The 26,269-nt window shown below is 48.1% G+C and overlaps 1 protein-coding gene across 1 annotated transcript in view; it reads left to right on the top strand.

Moving 5' to 3' along the window:
- LOC144826930 (GTPase IMAP family member 4-like) overlaps positions 1–26,269 on the top strand; it is a 255,429-nt gene that overhangs the window by 43,339 nt on the left and 185,821 nt on the right. Inside the window, exon 2 of the mRNA XM_078685392.1 lies at positions 25,174–25,251. Within this exon, the coding sequence (XP_078541518.1) occupies positions 25,242–25,251 (10 nt within the window). The 5' untranslated portion in view covers positions 25,174–25,241. The remainder of the gene's footprint in view (positions 1–25,173; positions 25,252–26,269) is intronic.

Here is a 26,269-nt window from a genome sequence, read left to right as displayed (position 1 = left end):
AGAACAAAAACAGGTATTATTTAAAAGACTGTTTCAGTAGGGGTATGCCACAGGCATTACTAAGAACAGAACACAAGGAGTCAGAGGAATTGAACAAAGGGTGGTATTATTCACCAAGGACAAGGGGTAATGCATTTACAGTTTAAGACAGCACTGTAAAGATTAGATCTTGTGACAACCCAGTGGCACTTGGTGCAAGGTGCTATATACAGTTCGAAGTGAAATGAGAAGTGCAAGTGCTTTTAAAAACAGCATAAGTGGCGCATACATGAAATTATGTACATCATTTAAAGCTTCAATTACAGAACAAGTTACAATCACTTGGACAATAGTTTTCCATAAAAGCTTTAAGTGTGATATGCGTCGTATGGTTCAAGCTGTGTGGTCGACGGCGTTTCGATCCCCTTGATTTAGGATCGTCATCAGGACGGGGTTGTCGATAGGTACAGTGCTGTGGACAAAGGAGGGGAGTAGTGAGCAAGGGCAATTGGCGGGAGGGGAGGGGTAGGTGAGGGGTGGGGGATAGGTAATTGACTGAATCGTATTAGACCTATCGTGAAAAAAGGGGGCCGTGACTGTAGTGGTGGCCAGAAAGGGAAGGAGAGTGCTGTTAGGGGTGACTAATGTGGAATTATGGCCCGGCGGGGAGGAGACCCTTAAGTGGAACGGTGAACCACATATAGGGGATTACACTTACAAGGTGCCTGTAGTGGAGGCGAGGCGGGCCATAATTCCACATTAGTCACCCCTAACAGCACTCTCCTTCCCTTTCTGGCCACCACTACAGTCACGGCCCCCTTTTTTCACGATAGGTCTAATACGATTCAGTCAATTACCTATCCCCCACCCCTCACCTACCCCTCCCCTCCCGCCAATTGCCCTTGCTCACTACTCCCCTCCTTTGTCCACAGCACTGTACCTATCGACAACCCCGTCCTGATGACGATCCTAAATCAAGGGGATCGAAACGCCGTCGACCACACAGCTTGAACCATACGACGCATATCACACTTAAAGCTTTTATGGAAAACTATTGTCCAAGTGATTGTAACTTGTTTTGTAATTGAAGCTTTAAATGATGTACATAATTTCATGTATGCGCCACTTATGCTGTTTTTAAAAGCACTTGCACTTCTCATTTCACTTCGAACTGTATATAGCACCTTGCACCAAGTGCCACTGGGTTGTCACAAGATCTAATCTTTACAGTGCTGTCTTAAACTGTAAATGCATTACCCCTTGTCCTTGGTGAATAATACCACCCTTTGTTCAATTCCTCTGACTCCTTGTGTTCTGTTCTTAGTAATGCCTGTGGCATACCCCTACTGAAACAGTCTTTTAAATAATACCTGTTGGGACCTGTTCTTGTTTACATAACGCACCCTCCCCAACGTGGTCTATGGGTTACCTCCTGTACTTCCTATAATTACAAAAGAACAAAGGCACCCATCCTAACAGTGGCAAACCTACCTAAACTAAACAGCGCCTAGAGCACCGCAAAAATAAAAAACCCATAAATAAATAAAAGAAAAAAGAAAAAGAGGGAGGGTGGGTGGGGCAAAACAACCTCCCTTCACGCCTCCCGCCACGCAGTTCCTAACCGCCCGCCTGACTTCCCCTTTTAACCCCTCTGCTAATCAGCCCCACCTGGTAATGATCCTCGCGCGAACCTGCCCAGGAAGAGACCGGCTCGCGCCTGGCTCTCCCTGGGTCCCCCCTCGCGCAAGAAATCATTGTCCACACCTTCTTTTAGGAGCAAGAAAGGCCACTTTTATTTTAGGACAGGTGCATCATAAATTTCATAAACACATTCATTATTTATTTATTTACATAATTCAACTCTACAGTGAGCCTACGAAACCTAAATCCCAAAACCCCGAACAAACTCCTGCCTACTACCCCTAGCCTACCCAACGCTACCCTTCAGGATGGCCAACCTGCTCCAGGCTGCCCACCCCCACTAACAAAAACCCGCCACCCAGGAAAACCTTTAGCGTTTTCCTGCCCCACCTAAAGGAAAGGAAGGAGCACACCACAACTGTACCTGAAGAACCTTGCTAATCAAGTCCCTGAGTTCAAGGAGGTAAAAAGAGAGGCCCAAAGCTGAGAGATGCACACCGTCCTCACAAAATAAATGATGTTCAGAGACTTTTAAATGATAATGGTTCAAGCTGTAGATACCCCAATGTTGACAAAAAAGGCGCATTGTCCTGTTCACTTTCCTTCTAGCCTTTTCCAGGGCAGAATTGTTCCTCGCCCCACGCCATTGCAAACGAGGCACAAACTCAGTCCATATAAGCATGGTGCTCACCCATGTGGCTCTGATGATTTCCAGGTCCTGCTTCATTAATTTTAACAAGGTCAACCCAGAGAGAGAAACCAAGTCATTCTCTCCCAAGTGTAGCACCAGGAGATCCGGAGGGCCCCCCAAACACTGTGAAACCAAAGCAGCCAAGGCGGGAAAAAGCCCACCCCAGCGCATTCCCCCTGTTCCATGCCAGGAGACTTCGTGTGTCATACTGTTCAGACCAAGTGATCTCCCACAGAGCTGACTGGCAGCGGCTAAAGCTGCTCTTTTAATAAAAGAGTGCCCCAGTATCCACACCCTTCGTTTGCATCCGGCGACTGATGGCCAGGGACCTAGGAGAGAAAGAAATGTTAGACAAGCCAAAATGCACTATTTCCTCACATACTTTTCACAGCACTTGGAACGCCAACGACCAATGCGTCGGATCTGGGACCAGTCCCACCCCAACCGAGCGGCCTCCGTCGCCGCACCAATTCGGAAAGAATGAGTACCAAATTGAACAGGATCCTTCCCCAAGCGCAACAAAACCTTGCGTAATACAGCCAATAATTGAGATGCAACTATGGGACTACCATCCGCATGACAAAATATGGACCCCTGGAGAAAATGCGGAGAGGACACAAACACTTCCCATTCCCCAACCGGGCAACATGCAGAGACACCACTCCTACCAAGGAACACCCACTTACCCCTCCCCATCTGGTCGGTTTTAGATGCCCGCAGCCACAGCCGCACTCTGTCAATTTCCAACACCACCTCATTGCTGGTCATACCTACCCTGCCCCGCAACCCCAGCAACTCTGATGCCCGAAATGCCCCAAAGAAACAACCAAACAAAACACAAACGAAATTTGGCACACTCCAAAGCATCATAACAACACACCTCCAATTCCGGCAACAGCAACTGGAGCAACTCAAAAGTCACTGGCTGCCGGAGCTGCTGACCACCAGCCCGGAGCCTGGCCAAACCTTTCAACACTTTACGAACCAACACCCCCCCAACCGGATCCCTCCCCCACCAAAGCTGCCCATAAAAAGAAACCCCAGCCAATTTGCCAGAAATGGTAGTGGGCGATAAGCCTTTGTCCGCCAGATGTAAAACAAACTGCAAGACGCATTGTTCATCAGACCAACCCGCCCCAATCGGCCCCATCGAATCCTTACCAAACTGCAGAAACTCATTCCAGGCTTTCACATAACCCCGCCTGGTGGATTCAGCCACTGAATTTTCTACCAAGTGGTGAACCCTCAATCCCCCAGGTCCCATACGTACTGTGGGATCGCTGTTGGTTCCAGGTCCGCCCCAGGAGCTAACTTGCGGAACTCGGACCACTGAAAGCGAGACAAAGAATCAGCGATGCAATTAGAAGTACCAGGAACATGCCGTGCTTTAAAGACAATATTTAATTGCAGACACCGCAGCATGAATGCGCGCAGGAGCCGCAAAACCCGCAAATCACGAGCCTTTTGGTGATTGACAAGGTGCACGACTGCCAGATTGTCCACGTGAAACAAGACTGAGCGATTCTGAAACTCATCCCCCCATAGGTGCAGAGCAACCAGCAGCGGGAAGAGCTCCAGAAACGCTATGCTGCGACCCTGATCCTTCCAGTGCGCCGGCCAGCCGGCCGCGCACCATCGACCTTCCCAAAATATTCCGAAGCCGTGAGACCCTGACGCATCAGTGAACAACTGTACTTGCCATACCATGTCCTCATCCGCAAAAAACAAGGACACGCCATTAAACTCTTGTAGGAAACGAAGCCAGACGGTCAAATCGGCACGCACAGCGGTGGTAATGCGCACCCTATGATGGGGAAGGCGTGCTCCGGACATGGACAAACCCAGACGTCTGCAGAATGTCCTGCCCGCCCGAACAACCCGGCAAGCAAAATTGAGGTAACCCAACAACTTCTGAACAGTTTTCAAAACAACTTTCGCTCCCCCAACACCAGATGTATGAAAGCAGACATTTCCTTCACTTTAGCCACAGGCAATCTCGCCACCATAGACAGAGTATCAATTTCAATCCCCAAGAAAGTCAGAGACGTACAGGGACCCTCCGTCTTGTCCGGCGCCAATGGAACCCCCAATTCCTCCGCTAGAGCCTGAAAGATGTTCAAAGCCGACTGACACTGCCCAGATCGACCTTCCCCAATGAAAAGAAAATCATCAAGGTAATGACAGACCAATACGTGGCCACTAACAAAAGTGAATCGCCACTGCAGGAAGGTACTGAAAGTTTCAAAAAGGGAGCATGACACTGAACAGCCCATGGGCAACACCCTATCCACGTAGAAACTACCATCAAAATGCATTCCCAACAGACTGAAATCCCAAGGGTGAATGGGCAATAGCCGGAAAGCCGACTGAATGTCGCTCTTCGCCAGCAAAGCCCCAACACCAGCCGTGCGCACGAGCCGTAAGGCATCGTCCACCGAAGCATAATTGACAGTTGAGTCAGCTGGATCAATAAAGTCATTAATCGATGAACCTTCGGGCCAGGACAGGTGATGGATAAGACGAAACTCTCCTTCCGCCTTCTTAGGCACCACACCCAGGGGTGACACAATCAAGTCAGGCAGAGGACAATTCACAAAAGGACCAGCAATCCTACCAGCCGCAAGCTCAGCATCCAGTTTCTTCCGCACAACATGGGGACTCTCCTTCGCAGACTTCAGATTGTCCGACCACCTGCCCACCCTGGGTCCCTGATACCCAATCCGGAACCCAATTTTGAAACCCCAAGACAAAATCTTAGCGGCCTCAAAATCTGGATAATCCACCAGCCAGAGGTCGAGAACCTCCTGCCTAATAGGAGTAGGGGCCCTTGTAAACAGACTGTTGTTGCTGCCCCCTACCCCCTGAACCTCTTCCCTGCTCACCCAATCGCTGACCGGGAAAACACTGGGTGAGGGCATGCTTCCCTCCGCACTGCGAACACTCGTGTTTGTACCTGCAAGCAGGTCTGTTACAGGAACCCCTGTTAAAATGCCAGCATGTGCCAGAGGCGGCTGATTGACCTCTGCCCCAAACCCCCGCCCCAGACTGAGCGGGGCGAGCTGAAAAGGGCCGATAATACACGGGCTGCCCGCTAGCTGTGTGTGTCGTAGCAGGTGGGTTTGCCGATGCCATCCATTGCAACCATAACTCGGAATCAACCTCACCCCACGAACGCTCAGGGAAAGCGCTCATGCGCGCCCTGAACTCGTCATCATATGACAACCAAGCAAAGCCGCCAAAATAACTGTGAGCCTTGCGGATAACATCTGCATATTTAAACATGTCTATTGCTTTCTCAGGATGACGTTGACAATAAACGCTGGCATAAATAAGAAAGGCCGAAGTCCAGTTCTCTATGGACTTCGGAACACGAGGCCTCCGAGCCAATTCTAATTCCTCCTCCTTTGACCCTTCTTTTGCCTGAACATCCCTATGGAGAAGCCTAAAAACATCCACAAATGCCCCAGACCATATCAAATTCTTCGTTTTGTCAGATAAATGAGACCCCAAAGGCATTCCCACCCCAGAATAAGGCAACTTTTTCGGTAGGATACTATCCTCCGTGACACGTGTGGCATCCACCCCGCCCGTCCCCGCTGTAGAAACTTCATTTGCAACTTGCACATTAGAAACATTCGAAAGTACAGGCCGCTCAAGCCTCGGTGCCAGAGCGACTCGCTCAACCACAACCCCATCACCCGTACCAATAGATCTTGTACTCTTAACAGGGAGACTCTCCCTAGGTTGCCACACAGACCACCACCCATCCTTACCTCTCGGTAACTGCTCCGACTGCTGTGCGACAGCCCCACGATCCCTCTGAGAAGGTCCAGACCACACTGCCCCTCGTACACCTGCATGGTCCGCTCGAGACTCCTGCAAAACACGAGAAACAGTGGGTTGCCCCAACCCACCCCCCTGGGCCCGTGCTGCCAAAAGCCCAACATCTTTGTCTCTCAATTCCCCTTCTTCCAACTCATCATCATGAAAACTCCCACCGAAAGCTTCATCAGAAAATGCAACTTGATCACTACCACTGGGCATAGCCCCATCACCAATACCCCCATCATAAAATTGCCAGTCAATGTTTTGAAAACTATGTGCATTGAAAGCTGTAGAAGAGCCGTCCGCTCCAGACAGCCCCCCTGTAAGCCCACCACTGGAAACAGCCGTGTGGACAGTTCCCGGGCCCGTAGAAACAGCCACCAGCCGCCCAGCCGACGGCGCAGATTGAAAACTGCGGCCGCTCAAGCCAGACAAGGAAACAGCTCCAAAAACATTGCCCCCCACAGCGGAACCGCAATCACCCCCCGACGACAGACCAGTGACACCCACCGACCCAGCTACAGGGCCACCCAGAAGCCCACCTGGACGACCCCTGGGGACCGGGAACAGTGTCTGACCAGTGGCCGGGGGCGCCCCCTTGCGCAGCAAACCCTTACCACCCGGGGTCAAGGACGTGTGGGGGGGGGGCCGGGAGCCAAGAGCACCAGTTGAGGCAGCCTTGGCCGAGGGGGGCAGCAGGGTATGTGCAGCACCCACCGAAACCACAGCAGGGGCTGGGGGCAGGGCCTCAGGGGGGGGGGCGACGTCAGCGCAGCACGTGGGTGCCTGGCATCGGCGTCAACCGGGGGAGGAGAGCCAACATTGGGGGGGGGGGCAGGAACAGGCCCCGGCAATGCAGGGGAGAGCAGATAACACTGCCCGTTGAGCCATAAGTATGGGGAGACCCCATCTGCCAGAGGCGGCACCGAGGGGGAAGAGGCAAGGGGCACCGCAGCAGGTAGAGGGGCGTGCGAGCGCCCATGCTGCTCCAAGCTTCGCCCACGCTTGGGCTTGGGGCCCGCCTGCAGCTTCCCCGACTTCCCAGGTGCCAATCCGCCTGTGCGCGGAGCCAGCCGGCCCATGGAACGCCCCCGCCTCCCCCCGGGCGCCCCTCGTGCACCAGCATCGAAAAACGGTAACGCACATACCTGCTGGAGGGCACCCGGGTCACACGGCGGGGGTTCTGCTTCCACGGCGGGCAAAACAAGCCCAGGCCCGTCTGCCGGCATGGCCGCCTCGCCGTCTTCCTCGTCCTCTGGGCCCGGCGATAAACACGCCTCCACAGCCCTGGCGACGCCCTCCGAAGCCTTGCGAGGGGGGCGGGCCATGCCGACCCAAGCTTCCGCCGGGACACCCGGCATCAACAAGTCCTCACGCCCTGCCGCACAAAGGACTTGTACAGCCCTCCTGACCTCCGCAGCTTCCTCCATGACCCAGGACAAAGGTGGGAACACGAGCGCAAAACAACCTCCCTTCACGCCTCCCGCCACGCAGTTCCTAACCGCCCGCCTGACTTCCCCTTTTAACCCCTCTGCTAATCAGCCCCACCTGGTAATGATCCTCGCGCGAACCTGCCCAGGAAGAGACCGGCTCGCGCCTGGCTCTCCCTGGGTCCCCCCTCCTCCCCTCTTGTTACGCCAAACTCCGATCCTCAGCCCCATGACACTAAGGGGCATCTACTACCCGGCCCCCATCTCAGTAACCTTTAAACCTGCATCCAGCCCTTCCACTCCGTCCTCCTTTTACCCGCCGCCTGGGGGGGGGGGGGGGGTGCACTTCTACACACTTATCCTGGCTCCCATCGCCAACCGCCCCTTGAATATCCTTGAGCCACCCCGCACCCCCCCTCCCCCCGCCCCACGGAAGAGCACACCCTCAACTTCTGGCCCCTCTGGCCACCATCCCTCCATGCCCTTCTTTATTCTAACCTTGCGCTCGAGCCCTCCCGTGCCCCCCCCCCCCCAGGACTTCGCACCCAACCGACTCGTGCTCGGCCTCCTCCCCCTCTCTGCTATTGTTAGTGCCTGGGCACTTTGACACCCCTCCCCTGCACGCCACCTTGCCCCCCGCCCCCCCCCCCCCCTAGGAGCCTGAACCCACTGTCACGTGCCATTGAAGCCCGCCCGCGCCACGGACCCAAGCGCCCCCACATTTCCACAGAAGTCCCCTTGCCCCATCCACTGCATGTTGATATTGCGGGAGTCTTTAACTTGCTACTCCTACCCCTCTTTACATTTCTTCATATTGCACACCCTCTTGTGGCGTCCCTTCCTTTACTTGTTCCTCTGCATACCCATCCCCAGCAAAGTCCCCCCACCCTTGCTACCCCACACATTCTCTTCTGTACCCACTACGCTGCAGCCCCCCTAGATCCATCCCTCCATCCCTCCCTCCCCCGCCTCCCCCCACCTCACCTCGCACTTTGTCGACGCTGCACCTCTTCTCCTGCCAAAATTCCCCGGAGAAAAGAGGGCCTTGTGCCCGGTGCCCACCCTTAAATAGCCCTTATCCCCCTACACATTCCTACCTTAAATTTATGGCTGAGCTGGCCCAGCCCCAATGCTTGGTGGGCCCGCTCTTTCTCTTTCCCTGCCTTTGCTCCCCTTATCTCCAGCCAATCATTGGGTGCTCGGGCTCTGCCTCCCGGGGGTGGCCTCCACTGAGACCCCCGGTCCAGCCACTGTCCCCCCTCCCCCTGGGGAGTGGTGGGGGCCGAACCAAGGGGCAAAAGCGTGTTCCAGTTTCTTACGGAATGTCAAGGGGTGGGCAGAGTGTGCGTGCGGAGGGCACGCTCTCTGTGCACTCCCCATCGCGCAGAGTGTGCGTGCGGAGGGCACGCTCTCTGTGCACTCCCCATCGCGCAGTGTGTGCTTGCGGAGGGCATGCTCTCTGTGCACTCCCCATCGCGCAGAGTGTGCGTGCGGAGGGCACGCTCTCTGTGCACTCCCCATCGCGCAGAGTGTGCTTGCGGAGGGCATGCTCTCTGTGCACTCCCCATCGCGCAGAGTGTGCGTGCGGAGGGCACGCTCTCTGTGCACTCCCCATCGCGCAGAGTGTGCTTGCGGAGGGCATGCTCTCTGTGCACTCCCCATCGCGCAGAGTGTGCGTGCGGAGGGTACGCTCTCTGTGCACTCCCCATCGCGCAGAGTGTGCGTGCGGAGGGCACGCTCTCTGTGCACTCCCCATCGCGCAGAGTGTGCTTGCGGAGGGCATGCTCTCTGTGCACTCCCCATCGCGCAGAGTGTGCGTGCGGAGGGCACGCTCTCTGTGCACTCCCCATCGCGCAGAGTGTGCGTGCGGAGGGCACGCTCTATGTGCGTGCGGAGGGCACGCTCTCTGTGCACTCCCCATCGCGCAGAGTGTGCGTGCGGAGGGCACGCTCTCTGTGCACTCCCCATCGCGCAGAGTGTGCGTGCGGAGGGCACGCTCTATGTGCGTGCAGAGGGCACGCTCTCTGTGCACTCCCCATCGCGCAGAGTGTGCGTGCGGAGGGCACGCTCTCTGTGCACTCCCCATCGCGCAGAGTGTGCGTACGGAGGGCACGCTCTCTGTGCACTCCCCATCGCGCTGGGACAAAGGTTCTGGGAGTCACTCCGGTGAACTCTCGTTTATGGCGCACAGTGGGAAGAACTGGGACAGCGGCGGTGGGCCCAAGGGGCCAGGAATTTCGCTTCATTAAGACCGTTGTGTCGGTACTTAATTTGTCAAAACATAAGTGCCAGGGCCCAAACATTTCTCGCGCGGCCATTAAAGACTGCACCACCCACTGTCCCTTCCAGCGCTGCGCAGTGCTCGTACAGATGCTATCTTCAAACCATCACACTCTTACAAATGTGACACTCTCGAGCCTCGACTCTTCCAGCTCACCGAGACGTACTGATGGCCGCAAGGAGCTAGTTCTAGCAATATTCGTGATCTGGCTTCCCCCCCAGTAACCATGGGCCGCAGTGCTGGAATGCCAGGGTCCCCTCCAAGGAACATCGCCTCGATGCGCTATAGAGCTAAGCAGAGCATAGCGCTATTTATGCTACAAAAAGGGCAACTTTTCAGCACAAATATTGATTCTGCTTTACAGCGGAGACAACATTGGCTGGCGTAGTTCGAGAAATTCCAGGAAAAGTAGGTGAAGTTGTACATAATTATGCGGAATCCATAGCTGTCATTTAGTAGAACATTTTAGCTTGAAATGAATATTGAAGGATTAATTTTGCACTGAAACAACCATAACAAAAACTCAATTGCTGCGAACAACAGTCGCTGGTATTCTAGTTGTTTCTCACATTCCAGCTGTATCATTTTGCTGCAACAGGGGGCGCACTTGAGCTGAGTGGTGTTATGGTTTTGCATTTGAATAATAAGCAAAATGCTAAATCTTCAAAGTGATTAGGATTACGCTGGCACATATTAAATATTTTCTCCGACCATAGTTTGTGGTTATGGTTAAAGCACACTCTCTATAGGAAATACATGAAGTGTGACTTCCCAGAGTTGAGTCGTTGACAGTGCTGGTTCTGGCGCATGACTAGAGTGAGTGATGGTAGCCGCCATACCTGCTGCTCCCGCGGATATACGCCGGTACAGGGCTGTGGGCGTGGCCAGGCAGCTCCTTCCAGTCCACGTGAGAGTGCAGGGAGTGTTCCTGTTGCGAGCACGGCATAAGTACAGAAACATCCATTCCTGCATGTCTGGTATGCGTCAATTGCAATAGCAAGGTATGGGGCTTCTATATGGGGCTACACTAACAATGTTGTAGCGATTCAAGTAGAGGAAAACAAATTCCTACGTATGCTCTTAGGTCTGCCACAATCCACAGCTACCTTTTCTGTCCATACGGAATTAGGCCAGGGGTACATAAGTGACATTATTAAACAGTCTCCAATCTTGATGTGGCTAAGAACTTGGTTGAACCCTAACCTAACCCTGAATCACGCAATCTTAAGGGATTGCTTACGTCTGGACAACATGAAAAACATCCCGTGGCTAGCATACATTAAAAATACCCTAAGCTCCCTGGGCCGCCCTGACTTATTTTGCAAACCAGAATGTATTGTTAAAGCTGACCTGGAATGGTTTAAATTGACTTTTATTAAATACAGAGAATTAGAGCGGGAGAGCGGAGAACTTGTGAAACCTACAGTGAGGGAGCACTATATCTCCAAGTTAACCATAGCTATCGAACCATATTTAACGGTTGTGTCAATCCCGTTTCACCGCTGGCTACTAACTAAACTAAGATTTAACCAGATTCATTTTTTGTTAAACGATTCTAAGGTGTGGGCTAAGCCCGAGGATTTGCCCGTTTGTAATTGTGATAGCTACTCATTGCAGGACACTTTACATTTTATGTTTTTCTGTAATTTTTATTCTCTGCCTAGGAAAAAAAATATTATCCCGTTGCTTAAAAACAAGGGGTTCATCCAAGCCAAACCAGCTCTCTTTTACTTAAAGCAGTTAGACTCCCCACTAATAATGTTTGGTGTTGCAAATTTTTTTTGGCTGCCTTTCGCCTCAAAAAATGTACCAGGATTAGACAACTTAACAGCACTGGCGATAACTTATGAAATCTTTGAAATACCCTTTTACTTTTTAAAAAATGTAAATATTTTAATTGCTCATTTTTAATAGCGCTATCAATTGAATGTAATTGTGTCCCCCTGAATATGTACTTGAGCCTACTGTGTGCTTTTTATGATTTTTACTAATCGAAATAAAGTGGTTTTGAACTAGTTGTTTCTCACATTCCAGCTGTATCATGTTGCTGCAACAGGGGGCGCACTTGAGCTAAGTGGTGTTATGGTTTTGCATTTGAATAATAAGCAAAATGCTAAATCTTCAAAGTGATTAGGATTACGCTGGCACATATTACATACTTTCCCCGACCATAGTTTGTAGTTATATTTAAAGCACACTCCCTATAGGAAATACATGTATTTAAAAAGAAAAAAAAGGTGGGTCCCAAAGTTATCTTTACTTTTTTACTTTGCATAAGGAAAAATGCTGCTGCACGATACAAAAACAATTCATGTGATTCTCAATAAACATTTATGAAATGAAGAGCCCGAGTCCAGTGCACAGTTCTTTGTAGTTTTCATGAGAATGCATCCAACATTTATTGCAAAAAGCAAAAAACTAGGGGTACATTTTGAGATCTTAGTCAGTTGAATGTTTAATTTTTAATTCGTTTTTTTGTTAATAAAATATGGATTTTTAAGAGACGTATTCAATTGGAGAAAGACGTCAATATACTTATTTTCTGCCATCATAAAATCTCAATTTTGGGGTGATAAGATAACTAGGTTTTAGCATCTTGCAAAACGTTTTGCGCTAAAGGGGCCTTTTGAAAGTCCTTGAGAGCCACAAGAACACCTGTGAGTCATCTTTCTGTGACTCTTAAGCCAAACATCTGCCAGGGAGCCTTGTCTGCTACTTCAAAATGACACAAGACCCAAGCAATATCTATCTACAACGGTAACATGTCACACGTTAGACCTGCTATCCTTGGCATAGTTTCTCCAGACTTTTGCCTGTAAATCAATGCTACTAGTGGGCCTGCAGCACTGATTTTGCCACCACTTGAATAGCCCTTTAACCCGTTGTGTGCTTCTGATGAGCTCAGCTCGTCATGAGGCACAGTTAAGCTGCACTCATGACGAGCTGAGCTCGTCACGGCCATTGCAACGTTCGCACGTGGGGATAATTTCCCCGCTGTGCTGAACGTTCCAAAATGGGTGTGGTCGTGACGAGTTTAGCTCATCACGCGTGCAGCTCCACTGACATAAGCACAGTGGCGCCGCGCGCGGCCCCCTCTCTCCCGCACAGCGGGGTTGAAACACCCTGCAGCGAAGGGGTTAAACATCTCAGGCCTGTCACTGCAGAGCCTCCATGTGTAGTTTTAAACCTCCATTTCAACCTGGCAAGTTCACCTATATGCCAGGCCCAAACTTTCCTTTTTATTACATCGAAGTCCCCCAAGCGATAGATGCGATAGTGGGTTGTAATAAACTTCCGCAGGCCACAGATGGTTCGAAGTCTATTAAATATGCAAGAGGAGATATCTTCCAAATGCACTTGTATCTGCGCTCTTCCCCTGGGATATTTTTATAAACCACCACCAAGGAATACTCTCTATGATGGTGCCCCGCTTGTATTTACAAGAAGGTTTCAAGAAGTATCTGTTCTTGACTCTTTAGTCTGACGACCAACCACCCTAGAACACAATATACATGCTCCTGCTATTACCTAGATAAATTGTAGTATGAACTAGGCCTGGGCAGTAAATTCTGTTCTGCTTGCGGAATTTGGGGAATTTCGCGTTCCGCGGAGAACACGAAATTGCACAAAATTCTGCGTTCCGGGACTTTGCGAAATGTTTTGCTTGTTCGCGTTCTCAAAATGCGTGTTCATGAGATATTTCCTCCCGAGCACGGAAATAGCGATTGCGAACAGAAAAAAGCATCGCGAACAAGCAATTCCGCGTGTTCGTGGAATTTCCGCGTGATCGTGGAATTTCCGCGTATTTGCGGAGATTTTTACCTTATCGCAGAGATTTGCATAACGGAATTACGCAAATTCCGCCCTCCCCTAGTATGAACCAGACACCTATCTTACACACCGCGGACCTAGATGAGACGCATGTCGTTCTAAACGGTTGTGAGACTCTAGAGCTAAAAGAACTACAAAGGGCAGAAGACCTAAATCTATTTCCACTCACTTTTTAAGAGCCCTTTCTTGATTTAATGATTAAATCCCCCACGACAAATATAACTAACTGTAAAACTAACAGTAGTTTATCCTTAGATATAAAAGCAAAGAAGCAGTGGGACATAAGGCTCACATCATGGAATATTTACAATAGACCAAGTCCAGCTTTAAAAGAATCCTTAGTAATAGAGCAACTCAACTACTTTTTAAATTCATTAGAGCCGAGGGCAATGATAATTGTAGGGGACAATCTAAATTGTAAGTTCGAACCAGTGGTGGGTTTTGACAACCTCTTTGATGACGAACATACAGCAAATATTATCCCTGACCTAGAAAGCAGCCCGATAGTACGGGAAACAACCTTTACAACGCAACTTTTACAACGCACTACCATTACAATGCAGTCATTACAACGCAACATCCCTTACAACGCATGCCATTACAATGCAATCATTACCACGCATGACACTACAACGCATACAATTACAACTCATTTCATTACAAAGCAGTCATTACAACGCATACAATTACAACACATAGTACCCTTACACTATCAAACACTTACCCTTCTGTTGCACCCCCTGGAGTTAAAATAGTAATTTTTACCCCTACACTATCCAACACTTACCCTACTGTTGCACCCCCTGGAGTTAGAATAGTAAATTGTACCCCTACACTATCCAAAACTTACCCTACTGTTGCACCCCCCTGGAGTTAGAATAGTAATTTTTACCACCTACACTATCCAATACTTACCATACATGCAATGTAATGGTATGCGTTGTAAAGGTAGTATGCGTTGTAATGGAATGCGTTGTAAAGGTAGTTTTTAAAAGTTTGTTGTAATGGCATGTGTTGTAATGGAATGCGATGTAATGGGTGTTGCGTTGTAAAAAATGCGTTGTAAAGGTATGCGTTGTAAAAGTGTGCATTATAACGTCATAAATCCGATAGTACCGTGCACCGTATCGGTTGTACAAATTATGAAATTAACATCAGGGCAGGGACTCAGAGCTTGTAATGGCCGCCTACCCTCAGACATACCAAATGTATTTACATTTTGTAGAGGTAATTGTAAGAGTTATATAGACTACATAATGGTATCCATTGAGTTCAGGCGTAATGTACACAACTTAATAGTAGACACCAGAGCTGAGAGTGGCCAGCGACTTCTACCCTTGACACTAGCAACGCACCTCTTTTATGACGCCACCCTGAGCAGTGGAGCTAATAATATCGCCACCCATGACACCAAACTGAGTAATAATCGTCAAGCTTTAAGTGGCCTCACATCTTAGGAAATGATCAGTCCATGACGCAGATCTATAACACTTTTGTTGATATTATTTCCCCCCACATAGACTTACCAGCAGTAGAGCTTCCAATTTTGCACATACACTATGCCCTCTTAGATGCTTTAGCGCCGATCGTAAGTAAAATACCCAAGGAGTGTAGCGGAAGCAAAAATGACTCAAATCTAGTAGCCAACCCTTGGTATAACAAGGAGTGTCAAAAAGCAAAAGTCGACCTTATACTGGCAATACAAAATAACAACATAATCGTCACGAGGTAGAAAAGGTTTAAATATAAGCAAACCCTTGCTCAGGCAAAAAAAACCTGGGATGATAATATTTGGACGCATTTAATTATTGCAGCAAAGTTCAAAGACCAAGCAGGCTTTTGCCAGTGAATAACAAAGGGAAATAAGACAGGTATGGATTCAAAGGACCCTTTTCTTGATGTCAATACTTGGGTCAATAACTTCTCCCGCCTATACGCCGCAGTTGAAACGGAACAATTTTTTACTACTGTTGATTTTGTAACAAATCCAAATGCCACTTACCTATATTTTAGCTTACAAGAAACATTGACGCCAATTTATGCAGTTAAGCCATGGAAAGTGCCCGGCTTCGACCAAATACCAAGAGATTTGCTGAGAAATGACAGCAGTGTCTGGGGCCCATACAGAAACTGCTTATGCAATGCAATAGCCTCAGGCGCACCAATACCCGAATCTTGGAAAGGGGCAGAAATCACTACGACCCTGCAAATTACCAACCAATTAGTTTAATTGACATTTTACAAAAGAAAATTGGGATATTTTAAACAAATTGAACAACTGGCTTGAAGAGAATAATGTGCTCTCAAACTTCCAGGTGGGTTTTTGAAAAAAAAAACATACAATTGATGAGATTTTTAGATTTATACGCTTATGCTGGAAATACTTAAATTAAAAAAAGGGTGCCTTGTATATTGCCTTTGTAGACCTAAAGCCCGCTTTCGACCTAATACCCCAAAATTTACTTTGGGATTCGCTGAAATGCCAAGAGGTAGCAGACAAATTACTTGTGCAAATAATAAGACTACACAAGGATAACTTTGCATAAGTAAGATGGGGCCCGAGGGGCTAACTCACTAAGGCTATCCCCGTAAGAAGGGGTGTACGCCAGGGGAGTGTACTGGCAGCCACTCTATTTTCATTATATGTGAACGATATCCCAAGTTATCTGTGCGGATGCGCAAACGATTCGCCTAAGTTGGGGGGGCCTGGTGCCAGCTCTTTTATTTGCTGACAACACCATACTGATATCACAAACCCCCCAAAGGACTACAATGCTTAATGGATTCTTTCCATGCATATTGCAATATGAAGGGCCTTGAAATACATTCCTTCAAAACTAACTATATGGCAATAAACTAACATAGACGACATTCACACACACGAGGTTCAGCCATGGTGACCACTCCATCCTCCTCAGGACTAAAAATGTCTCATCTCCCAGCTGGAATGGGGTGAAAACGGTAAATCAAGCATGTCCATTGAATACATTTAACTGGTAAAAAATGAGTGTATTGTCAAAGGGATTTGGTGGCAATGGTCAATGGGCCATTTGGGGATAATCTTACCTAATCTTCCAAAGAGGGGCAGTGGAAAATGTTTTTATGAATCCCAAAAGAATATCACATGGATAGTAGCATGAATTGTCCTTTCTAAAAAAGTAAATTAGATTAAAATAGGGCAAGAAACTTACAGAAAATGTGGAGAAATACCTTATAAATTCAAAAGTTCGATAGGAGATGCCTTGATGTCTTGATGCTTACCTACGAATTTCAAGAGAAGGATAAACCTACTATCTAGGATTAAAACAAGAATGTAATCTCCCTTCAAAAAGAAGTATTATTATTATCGGGATATCACTGAGTGTGGTAACACATTATAGGCTATATAATTCCATGCTATAAGCAAGGGGTAGAAAAAAACATTTAAGTTATCTTTCTTTGATCTGTTCGCCAAAATTCCGATTTGCTCAGCAGTCAATGGATGTTTTAAACCATTTTGTATGTATTATATTATATTGTATTGTGATTTGTTTTGTTTATTGTTGGTGCAGTCCGTCTAAATGTGTGTTCTGATTGTACTAGATGGATATGTTTTTCATGGTGGGTTTTGATATTTCTTGTGTCCTATAACTGATCCCTCCCCGCGTTATAGGCCTTATTGGATCAAACCCCTGTTTTTGTGTCTATATTTTCCAGACACTCCCACTGACACCACCTGCCAGGATGCTTCGATCTCTCCTACTCAATATCAATAATTTCATGAAGGGGAAGCAAGAAAACTAGGCTTAAAAAACACTTGTTGTATCGGTCGCAACAGGAGGGGGGATGGGGGTGTCCTTGCTGTTGCTTTATTATCAAGCTGCCCAACTCTGTTACCTAATCGAATGGAACAGGACCTTCTCCGAAAAACATGGGGGCATATTAGCAAGGAACCTCATTAAAATTATCGATGTTTTATTGGCAGGAAATTGCCGATAAAACGGCGACAATGGGCTTGCTAATATGCGTTATAGAATTTCTATAGAAGCCCAGGTTAGATGTGCAGGACTTCTATTATGGATCAGGTGCTAGCGGCCGCTCCGATATAGAGGGAGATGCGCTACCTTTTTGTCACAGGGCCTAGGGTATGCATTTGTTGCATGTGATGTGCTAGGCCCGAAGGTCTGGGACACGGCGGAAGACAGGGCAGGCCTAACAACTTTTCCTTCCTCTTTTTTCAAATCCAGACTTCCCTCCTGGGATGGAGCAGGGCCGCTTCCGCAGACGGGTGGAGGAGGGTTGTAAATGCCTTGGCTGCTTATTTGTTATAGATGGTCTTATACCATTCAATCAGCTCAAGCTTGGCTACTCCCTGACAGAGGTGAACCGATAGTCCAATTTGGAGTCCCGTCACTGGGTATTAAGTGCTGCCACACGTCCCGGAAAAAAAGGATTACTATGAATTAGATCATTTTTAACCTTGAGAAATTGAAACTTTTTTATCATTATGTGTTTTGTATATGATTATATCATACCTTTTTTGTACCTTGTTGATGTTGTGCAATTGTAATATTTTATGTATTTTTTGTAGTATGCTTTTATGGTTTTAATTAACCGAATAGAGTGAATTTGACTGACTGACTGGCTTTTGGGACCTGAAATGTTCTGAATTGTCACACTTGTAGAAGTGTGATGGTTCATAGTTGTGTTGATACGGCCATTGGCAACGGTGGCAGGGGCAATGGGAATGGATGGTGCAACCTTTAGTGGCCTCTGTTACCTATTTATATAGAAATTAAGCAATGGTTGCCGTACCACTTTCATGCTTGGACAGTGTCTGTAAGCAGCATGAGATGACTAGACAATATTTCCCTGAACACATCTTAGCATTGAAGTCTGTACCTGTTCCAAAACAAAATAAGCTTATGCTGTGGCTTGTGCTTCCATTTTTGGACTATGTGGACTTTAAACTTATTTTGTCTAAATTCACGGATTCTGCTTCCTGTGTTCTCATTGATGTGTAATCGTCTAGCCATCACTCCCTAGGATGTCATCAAGTATGTTAATTATTTCTCAGCCGTAAGATTTTTCAAAACTCGAGAGCTCAGTAAATAATTCTCACACAGGATACTGTTCAGTAACTACTGATTGTTGCTGGATGCACAATACAAGGTCTCACATGTGCTATCAGCAAATCTAACATGGCAGCGGTGAAGATTCAAATGGAAAACACAAGTCTATTTAGCTTATCCTCCGCTTTCTTTGTCCAGCCTGCCAAGGTTTACAATTCCAAAAAGCTTTGCCACTTGTGCAATACCCAATTATAAGTCTGTGAAATCAATTAAATACTTCATTACTAGTGGAAATACTTTATTTCAGTAAAATGACCCTAAAAGTGCAAAGTGCAGAAAAAGTACATTTTAAAATTAGAAACATTAAAATGAACATTTATAGTAGCACATGTATAGCTATCATGTAGGTCCTATATGACAAGGCTACCGCCAACTCAATGAAGCATTAAAAACAAAACCTCAAAATAAAGCCCTAAAGTGGGCTGTTGGGACAAGGAGTTGACTTCCATTCAGGGCACAATCTAATCTTTAATGTAGAGAGTACCCAGGTGTTTGTATTTTTAAATGTGTTTTTGAACTCTTTATTTATGATTGGTGTTTTAAATATATTTGTATGATTTTATTCTCATCTGATGCCCTGTATTAATATGGCCAGGCTTATGTCTCGCGGACAGCCCTTCTTTGAATTGAGACTCCTAATATATCTGAACACTATAATATCATTTTACATTGTGCACCTGTTATGCCTAAGTGTTTTTATCGATTTGATTTCCAATGTTTAATCTTGATGAATTGATAAATTGTTAACAATAAAATGCACAGGTCTGAAGGATTAATCCTTTTGATAAATTTGTATTTTATGCTGTATCTGCTTTTATGACATCATTGTCAAAATTGAGCTTTATGAACTGCTCTGAAAACTATCACAAAAACCATTTCAAATTAAATACCCAGGTTTTATGTTTTCTCTTCTGGTAAAAAGTGCATTGTGGAAATAACCAGTGTGATAAGAAAATAAGAAAGAGAAAGTTCTACTCTAGCTGACAACAATAATGCCTAATACCTAATGGCTTCTCTGGTTAGGGGGTGTGTCCTTCTTGATGGAAGTTACGGCTTTCTGGCACCTAAACCAGACATGCATTAAAAAGTGACTTACAGGAAAAACAATAGGAGTTTAAGTATCAATTTAAAGGATCTTTTAAGCAACCTGGTAATGTCTAGTTCTCAAATGTAAACAGGTTGGTTTGATTTACTTCCTAAGAGCATGGTGGTATTCAGTGCAAAAGAACAAAATACGTACCTTGGTCTCCGCCCTTAAGACAGAAGCGGGGCACACAGATGTGTCATGATTACTAACCCAGGTGGTAAAGGATCTTAGCGACAGGCAGACCAGATGGAATCTTGTATACAGGCGCTTGTTCAGCTGTGGCAAAAACAGGTCTAAAAAGGGCTCAGACACAGGGTATAGCTTGTAGCTTAAAAACTGCTTAGTCTATTAAATGCCATGAAGGTGTGGTGGTAGCATACCTATCTGTCACAAACGCCCAAAACTTGGTCTTCATATTAGCTTTAGCTGGTTTTCCTTTTTTTTTGGGGGCCATCCAACAGCTTGTCTTCCAACAAGTTGCTACAAGGAAGCCAAGGAATTTGATTTGCACCACTGATCATCAGCACTTCGCTTAATGACTCACTGTAGTCAGTAAGCTCAGGAGTGGACCATAAGCGCAGCCAGTACAACAGATTTTAAGTGAAACCATATCCACGATTCTCTCAATCCCGAGATCGAAAAACCATTGGAACAATGGAGTACTAACTGGGACAGAAACAAGGAATTTAACATATGTGTTCTCGCATACCATCAGCTTGTGGGCATCAATGTGACCCCATAGCTCTGCTCCATAGAGTGCAGTGCTTTTTGTTTTCTCCCGATACAACTCCGGGGCAGGGGTAAGTAACTGAGACTGAGTCTGTTTATAGAAACAAAGTATGGATTTGGATCGAATGCACAAGGTGAAGTAGCTTTTATCAACTTGAGGTCCCCAGCTAAGCGAATCAGACAACCTCACCTCTAGGTAATCAAAACTGGTTACCCTCTCAAGGGACTTCGCAGCGATCCTCAATGTTCTTGATCTGGCTTTGGCCCATCCGCAGAACATGACCTTGGTTTTCTCTGCGTTCAATTCTAGGCCCCTGGCTAGGCAGAATACCAGAAATGTAAATCCATTAAGCTCTGTAAACCCATAGGGCTACTCGAGATGAATATGGAATCATCTGCAAATAGCAGGATTGGCAAGGCTATAAAAAAGGCCCCCTCAAGGCGGGGGCCGAGCTACAGGGGGCTCCCCAAGAAAAGTATGCTGGCCTGAGAGCTCCTGAGTGAGCCAGAAGGGGGCCTCTCCGTGTAATTTGCAGTGGGGCCCCCTATAGTTTTATTACACCACTGAGGATTGGTATCTTATTGACATTTAGGATCAGAGAATCATTTTCACAGTCCCATAGGATGTTGGCAACCTCATTTACAGACAGGGAAAACCAGGTTGGCGCAGATACGTTATCTTGTTGATCCCCGCACCGTGTAGCGATTTTACTGGCTAACTTGCCCTGTTTCCCCCATTCTGACCTGTGCATAGTTCTCCTTGTGCAACCTCTCCAAAAGACTTACAAAATTACCAGGTGTGCCAAGTCCTAATAAGACTTTCCATAGTAATTCTCAGGGCACCAGGTCAAAGGCAGCTCATAGGTCAACAAACGCCACATACAATTTTTGTTTTTTTGAACAGCACATCCTTCCAGGTAAGTAATTTAAATATGAAGATCTGATCGCATGTGCTAGTTTTCAAACGAAAACCTGCCTGATAGGGGGACAGTATCTCATTGTCAGCCATCCATTGATGCAAAGAAAGCCCGTCTGCGCCCATCCGTGCCTGGACCGCGCCCAGCGCCAGAACCCCTGGCCCCGCAGAGGCCAACCCACCCGCCGGACCTACGACGCCGCCACACTCAACACACTCAACACCGGCCTGATCCACGGATGCTACCGTGCCACCCCGCAACGCACCCACGGACCCTTTAGCTGCTACTCCTGCAACTTCTCCTGCATCCGGACCCGCACCGCACCAGCCAAGCCGAGCACCAGCAGCAACCACCTGAAGTGCATCCGGCTCAACACCCGCTCCGTCCACAGACACGCCGTGGAACTCTGGAACTTGCTCGACACCACATCTCCGGACGTCGCCTTCCTCACGGAAACCTGGATGAACGCCTCCTCAGCACCCGACATCGCCATCGCCATCCCGGACGGATACAAGATCACCCAGAGGGACCGCGTCAACCAGACAGGAGGAGGCATCGCCATCATCCACAAGAACACCATCCGCATCTCGACCAACTCCGATGACACCCTCACTGCCGCCGAACATCTTCACTTCCAGATACACACCAACCCCAAGACCACCCTCAGAGGCACCCTCATCTACAGACCCCCAGGACCCCGCACACAATTCAGCGAAGACATCGCAGACTTCATCAACCCACACGCCCTCCCCTCCACTGACTACATCCTCCTAGGGGACCTCAACTTCCACCTGGAGAACAAAAAGGACAGCAACACCACCACCCTGCTGGACAACCTCACCAACCTCGGACTCAAGCAACTGGTTAACACCCCCACCCACTACGCCGGACACACGCTTGACCGCGTCTTCTCCTCCAGCAAGGACATCTCCTTCAGCCACTCCACCGGACTCCACTGGACAGACCACAGCTGCGTCCACTTCAGCTTCAGAAGAACCACGACCCACCACCACCAGCAACAGGTTCCCCGTAGGAGCTGGAACAAGATCACCTCCGACCAGCTCTCCACATCCCTGAACCAGAATCCTCCCGCCAGCTCAACGGACCCCAACCAGGCAGCCATCAACCTCACACAGTGGATCACCAACTGCGCTAACGACCTCGCACCCCTGAAAAACCATCCTAGCAGGCCCGGCAGCAAGAAGGCTTCCTGGTTCAACGACGATCTCATGAACTCCAAGAAGAACTGCCGCACCCTCGAGAAAGCCTGGCGCAAAGACCCGACTACAGACAACATGACTGCCCTCAAGCACGCCACCCGCAAACACCACCAGCTGATCCACACCACCAAGAAGACAGCATTCAAGGAACGACTAGACAACAACGCACACAACAGCAAAGAACTCTTCAGCATCGTCAAAGAGCTCTCCAACCCCAGCGCCTGCAACAACGACATCACACCCTCGCAAGACCTCTGCGACTCACTCGCCTCGTTCTTCCACAGCAAGATCGCCGACATACACAACAGCTTCGGCACACAGCCCACGCACCCAACCACCGAACCAACGCCCCCCACCACCACCCTCCGCACCTGGACCCCGGTCAGCACCGAAGACACAATCCGCACAATGAACACCATCCACGCCGGATCACCAACCGACCCATGCCCCCACCACGTCTTCAACAGGGGAGGCCTCCGTCATCGCACCCCAACTCCGAGACGTCATCAACTGCTCCTTCGACACCACCACCTTCCCAGAGAGCTGGAAGCATGCCGAACTCAGCGCCCTCCTGAAGAAACCTTCAGAGGACCCCACCGACCTCAAGAACTACCACCCCATCTCGCTCCTCCCTTTTCCTGACAAAGTCATTGAGAAGACCGTCAACCGACAGCTTGCCGCCTTCCTCGAGACGAACGGTTCCCTCGACCCCTCGCAGTCCGGCTTCAGAGCTAACCACAGCACTGAGACCGCCCTCATCGCAGCCACTGACGACATCCGTGCCCTGCTCGACAACGGGGAAACAGCGGCCCTCATCCTCCTTGATCTCTCCGCAGCGTTCAATGCTGTCTGCCACCGCAACCTAGCACATCGCCTCAGCAACATGGGAATCCAAGAGAAGGCTCTGGAGTGGATCATCTCGGTCCTTGCCGGAATGACCAAGAAAGTCCGCCTCCCCCCATTCAGATCCGAGGCCACTGAAGTCATCTGCGGTGTACCACAGGGATCATCACTCAGCCTCACCCTCTTCAACATCTACATGAGCCCCTCACGGCCATAGCACGCCAACACAACCTCAACATCATCTCCTATGCCAACGACACTCAGCTGATCCTCTCCCTCACCAACGGCCCAGCCACCGCCAGAACCAACCTACACGAAGGGATGAAAGAAGTAGCAGAGTGAATGAAGACCAGCCACTTGAAACTCAACACAGACAAGACGGAAGTCCTCATCCTGGGACCATCTTCCTCCGCCTGTGACGACTCCTGGTGGCCCCCTGCCCTGAGCAGTGCACCCAAACCAACGAACCACGCACGCAACCTGTGCTTCATCCTGGACTCCTCCCTCTCGATGACCAGACAAGTCAACAGCGTCTCATCCTCGTGCTTCAACATCCTACGCATGCTCCGTAAGCTCTTACGATGGATCCCCACCAAAACCAGGAAGACTGTCACACAGGCACTCGTCACCAGCCGAATGGACTACGGAAACACCCTCTACACCGGAACCACTGCCAAACTACAAAAGAGACTCCAACGCATCCAGAACGCCTCCGCACGACTCATCCTGGACGTCCCCCGCCACAGCCACATCTCTTGACACCTGAGAGTCCTTCACTGGCTCCCCGTCAACAAGAGAATCACGTTCTGACTCCTCACCCACGCACACAAGGCCCTCCACGACCTGGGCCCCAGGTACCTCAACAACCGCCTGACCTTCTACACTCCCACCCGCCAGCTCCGTTCGACCAGCCACGCCCTCGCCGCCGTTCCACGCATCCGAAGAGCCACCATGGGAGGAAGATCCTTCTCCTACCTGGCAGCCAAGACATGGAACTCCCTCCCCATCCACCTCCGTCAGACCCAAGACCACCTCTCCTTCAGGAAGCAACTCAAGACCTGGCTGTTTGAACAGTAGCAGACCCCCCTCCCCCAAGCTCCTTGAGACCCTCCGGGTGAGTAGCGAGCTATATAAATTTCTTGATTGATTGATTGTAATTTATCGTAGACATGCTTGGCAAAAGTTTTCAGGCTGAATTGTCTGTAATTGGAGCAGCTGAAGCTACTCCTTTCTTATGGATAGCAATTTTCTCTGCCCTTCTCCACATCTCTGCAATTTCTGCCCCATCCACTATAGCATTAGACATCAAGTTAATGTATGGTGCTACCCATGCCATGGGCTCTGATTTATACAGATCACTGGGTATCTGGTCAGGCCCTGGTGCCTTTGCGGTTTTTAATCTATCAAAAGCCTTGAGTGTGTCGTCTAGAGAGATAGCAGATCCATATTGTTTACGGCTAGGGATATACCGGTAAATTGACTTATTGTTTGTTCACCTGTTATGGTCCCAGAGCATATAATGGCTGACTTATGATATATATCCTTTTCCAATGTGTTATTTACAATGACATTTTCAATTTTGTTATAGAATTCCGGGAAGAGAGAAGGGGAAAGCTACATAAAGAAAGCAGAACTGCAAACAAAAAAAGAGACCAAATGGCTACAGGTATGTACTAATCAAACATTCTGTAATGCCCTGTGGAAAAAAGAATCAAAACACTCAGTTATATTATGTCATGAATTTATGATGAACTGGAATTTATGATGAACGCAGTAAGTACCAGTAATAGGGAGTGTTAGCATTTCCCAAAATACAGATTTTTTTGTATTTTTATTTATAATTTGTACTGCGAGGGGCAGGTTTAATGGTTATCCAGTGTAAACAGGAAGCAAGTATAGCGATGTGTGGTCACACACCCACTTACAACTGCACACCACCATGATGTGGGAGTTTTTGAAGTAGTATAAAACCCATATTTCACCAGGAGATGTAAAAAATGATAAAAGTTTCAATGTTCTCTATGAAATATGGGTTTTATCATCATCCTTATATCCCCGAACGACTCTGCCATTATTTTTATTTTTTTATTTATATTGGTTCACGGCAGAAATACATCATACCACTTGGATCATAAATACATCAAAATACAAAAGAAAAAAAGCATTAGATCATTTGCAAGAAAAGCCTTGATACACTTTAAATTCAAAACCGACAAAAACAAGTATAAACTCAGTGACATAAAAATAGAATTAGATAAGCATTTCAATCTTCATAATAATCAGAGAAAGCCCCCCAGATTTTCCATCCCATTTTTTTCTTTCTCCTAGACCCGGAGACTGAAAAAAGACCCCACTCCAATTTATACAGTTTGGACAATCGTGCTCGCCACTGCTGAAATAGAGGCGGTTTTTCCTGAAGCCACTCTGTAGCAATACATATCCGTGCTACAGTCATGGTGAAAAAAATAAAGTAGCGAAAACGATAAAGTCCATCAGCATGATTGTTATTAGGGATCTTCCCCAGCACCAACATAGAGGGAGTAATCGTTACACAAACATTGAGCACTAAGGACAAAAACTTTTCAATATCTTGTATGAAGTCTTTTAAACTAGGACAGGAAAAAAAAATATGTAAACTGTCTGCATAATCAGCCTTGCACCGAATAACACTTTCCATCAAAACC

The sequence above is a fragment of the Lissotriton helveticus genome, chromosome 4_1 (assembly GCF_964261635.1).
Source record: "Lissotriton helveticus chromosome 4_1, aLisHel1.1, whole genome shotgun sequence".
NCBI classification, from domain to species: Eukaryota; Metazoa; Chordata; class Amphibia; order Caudata; family Salamandridae; genus Lissotriton; species Lissotriton helveticus.
The sequence above is the reverse complement of the archived record's forward strand: the minus strand, read 5'-3'. Positions and strand labels throughout refer to the sequence as shown.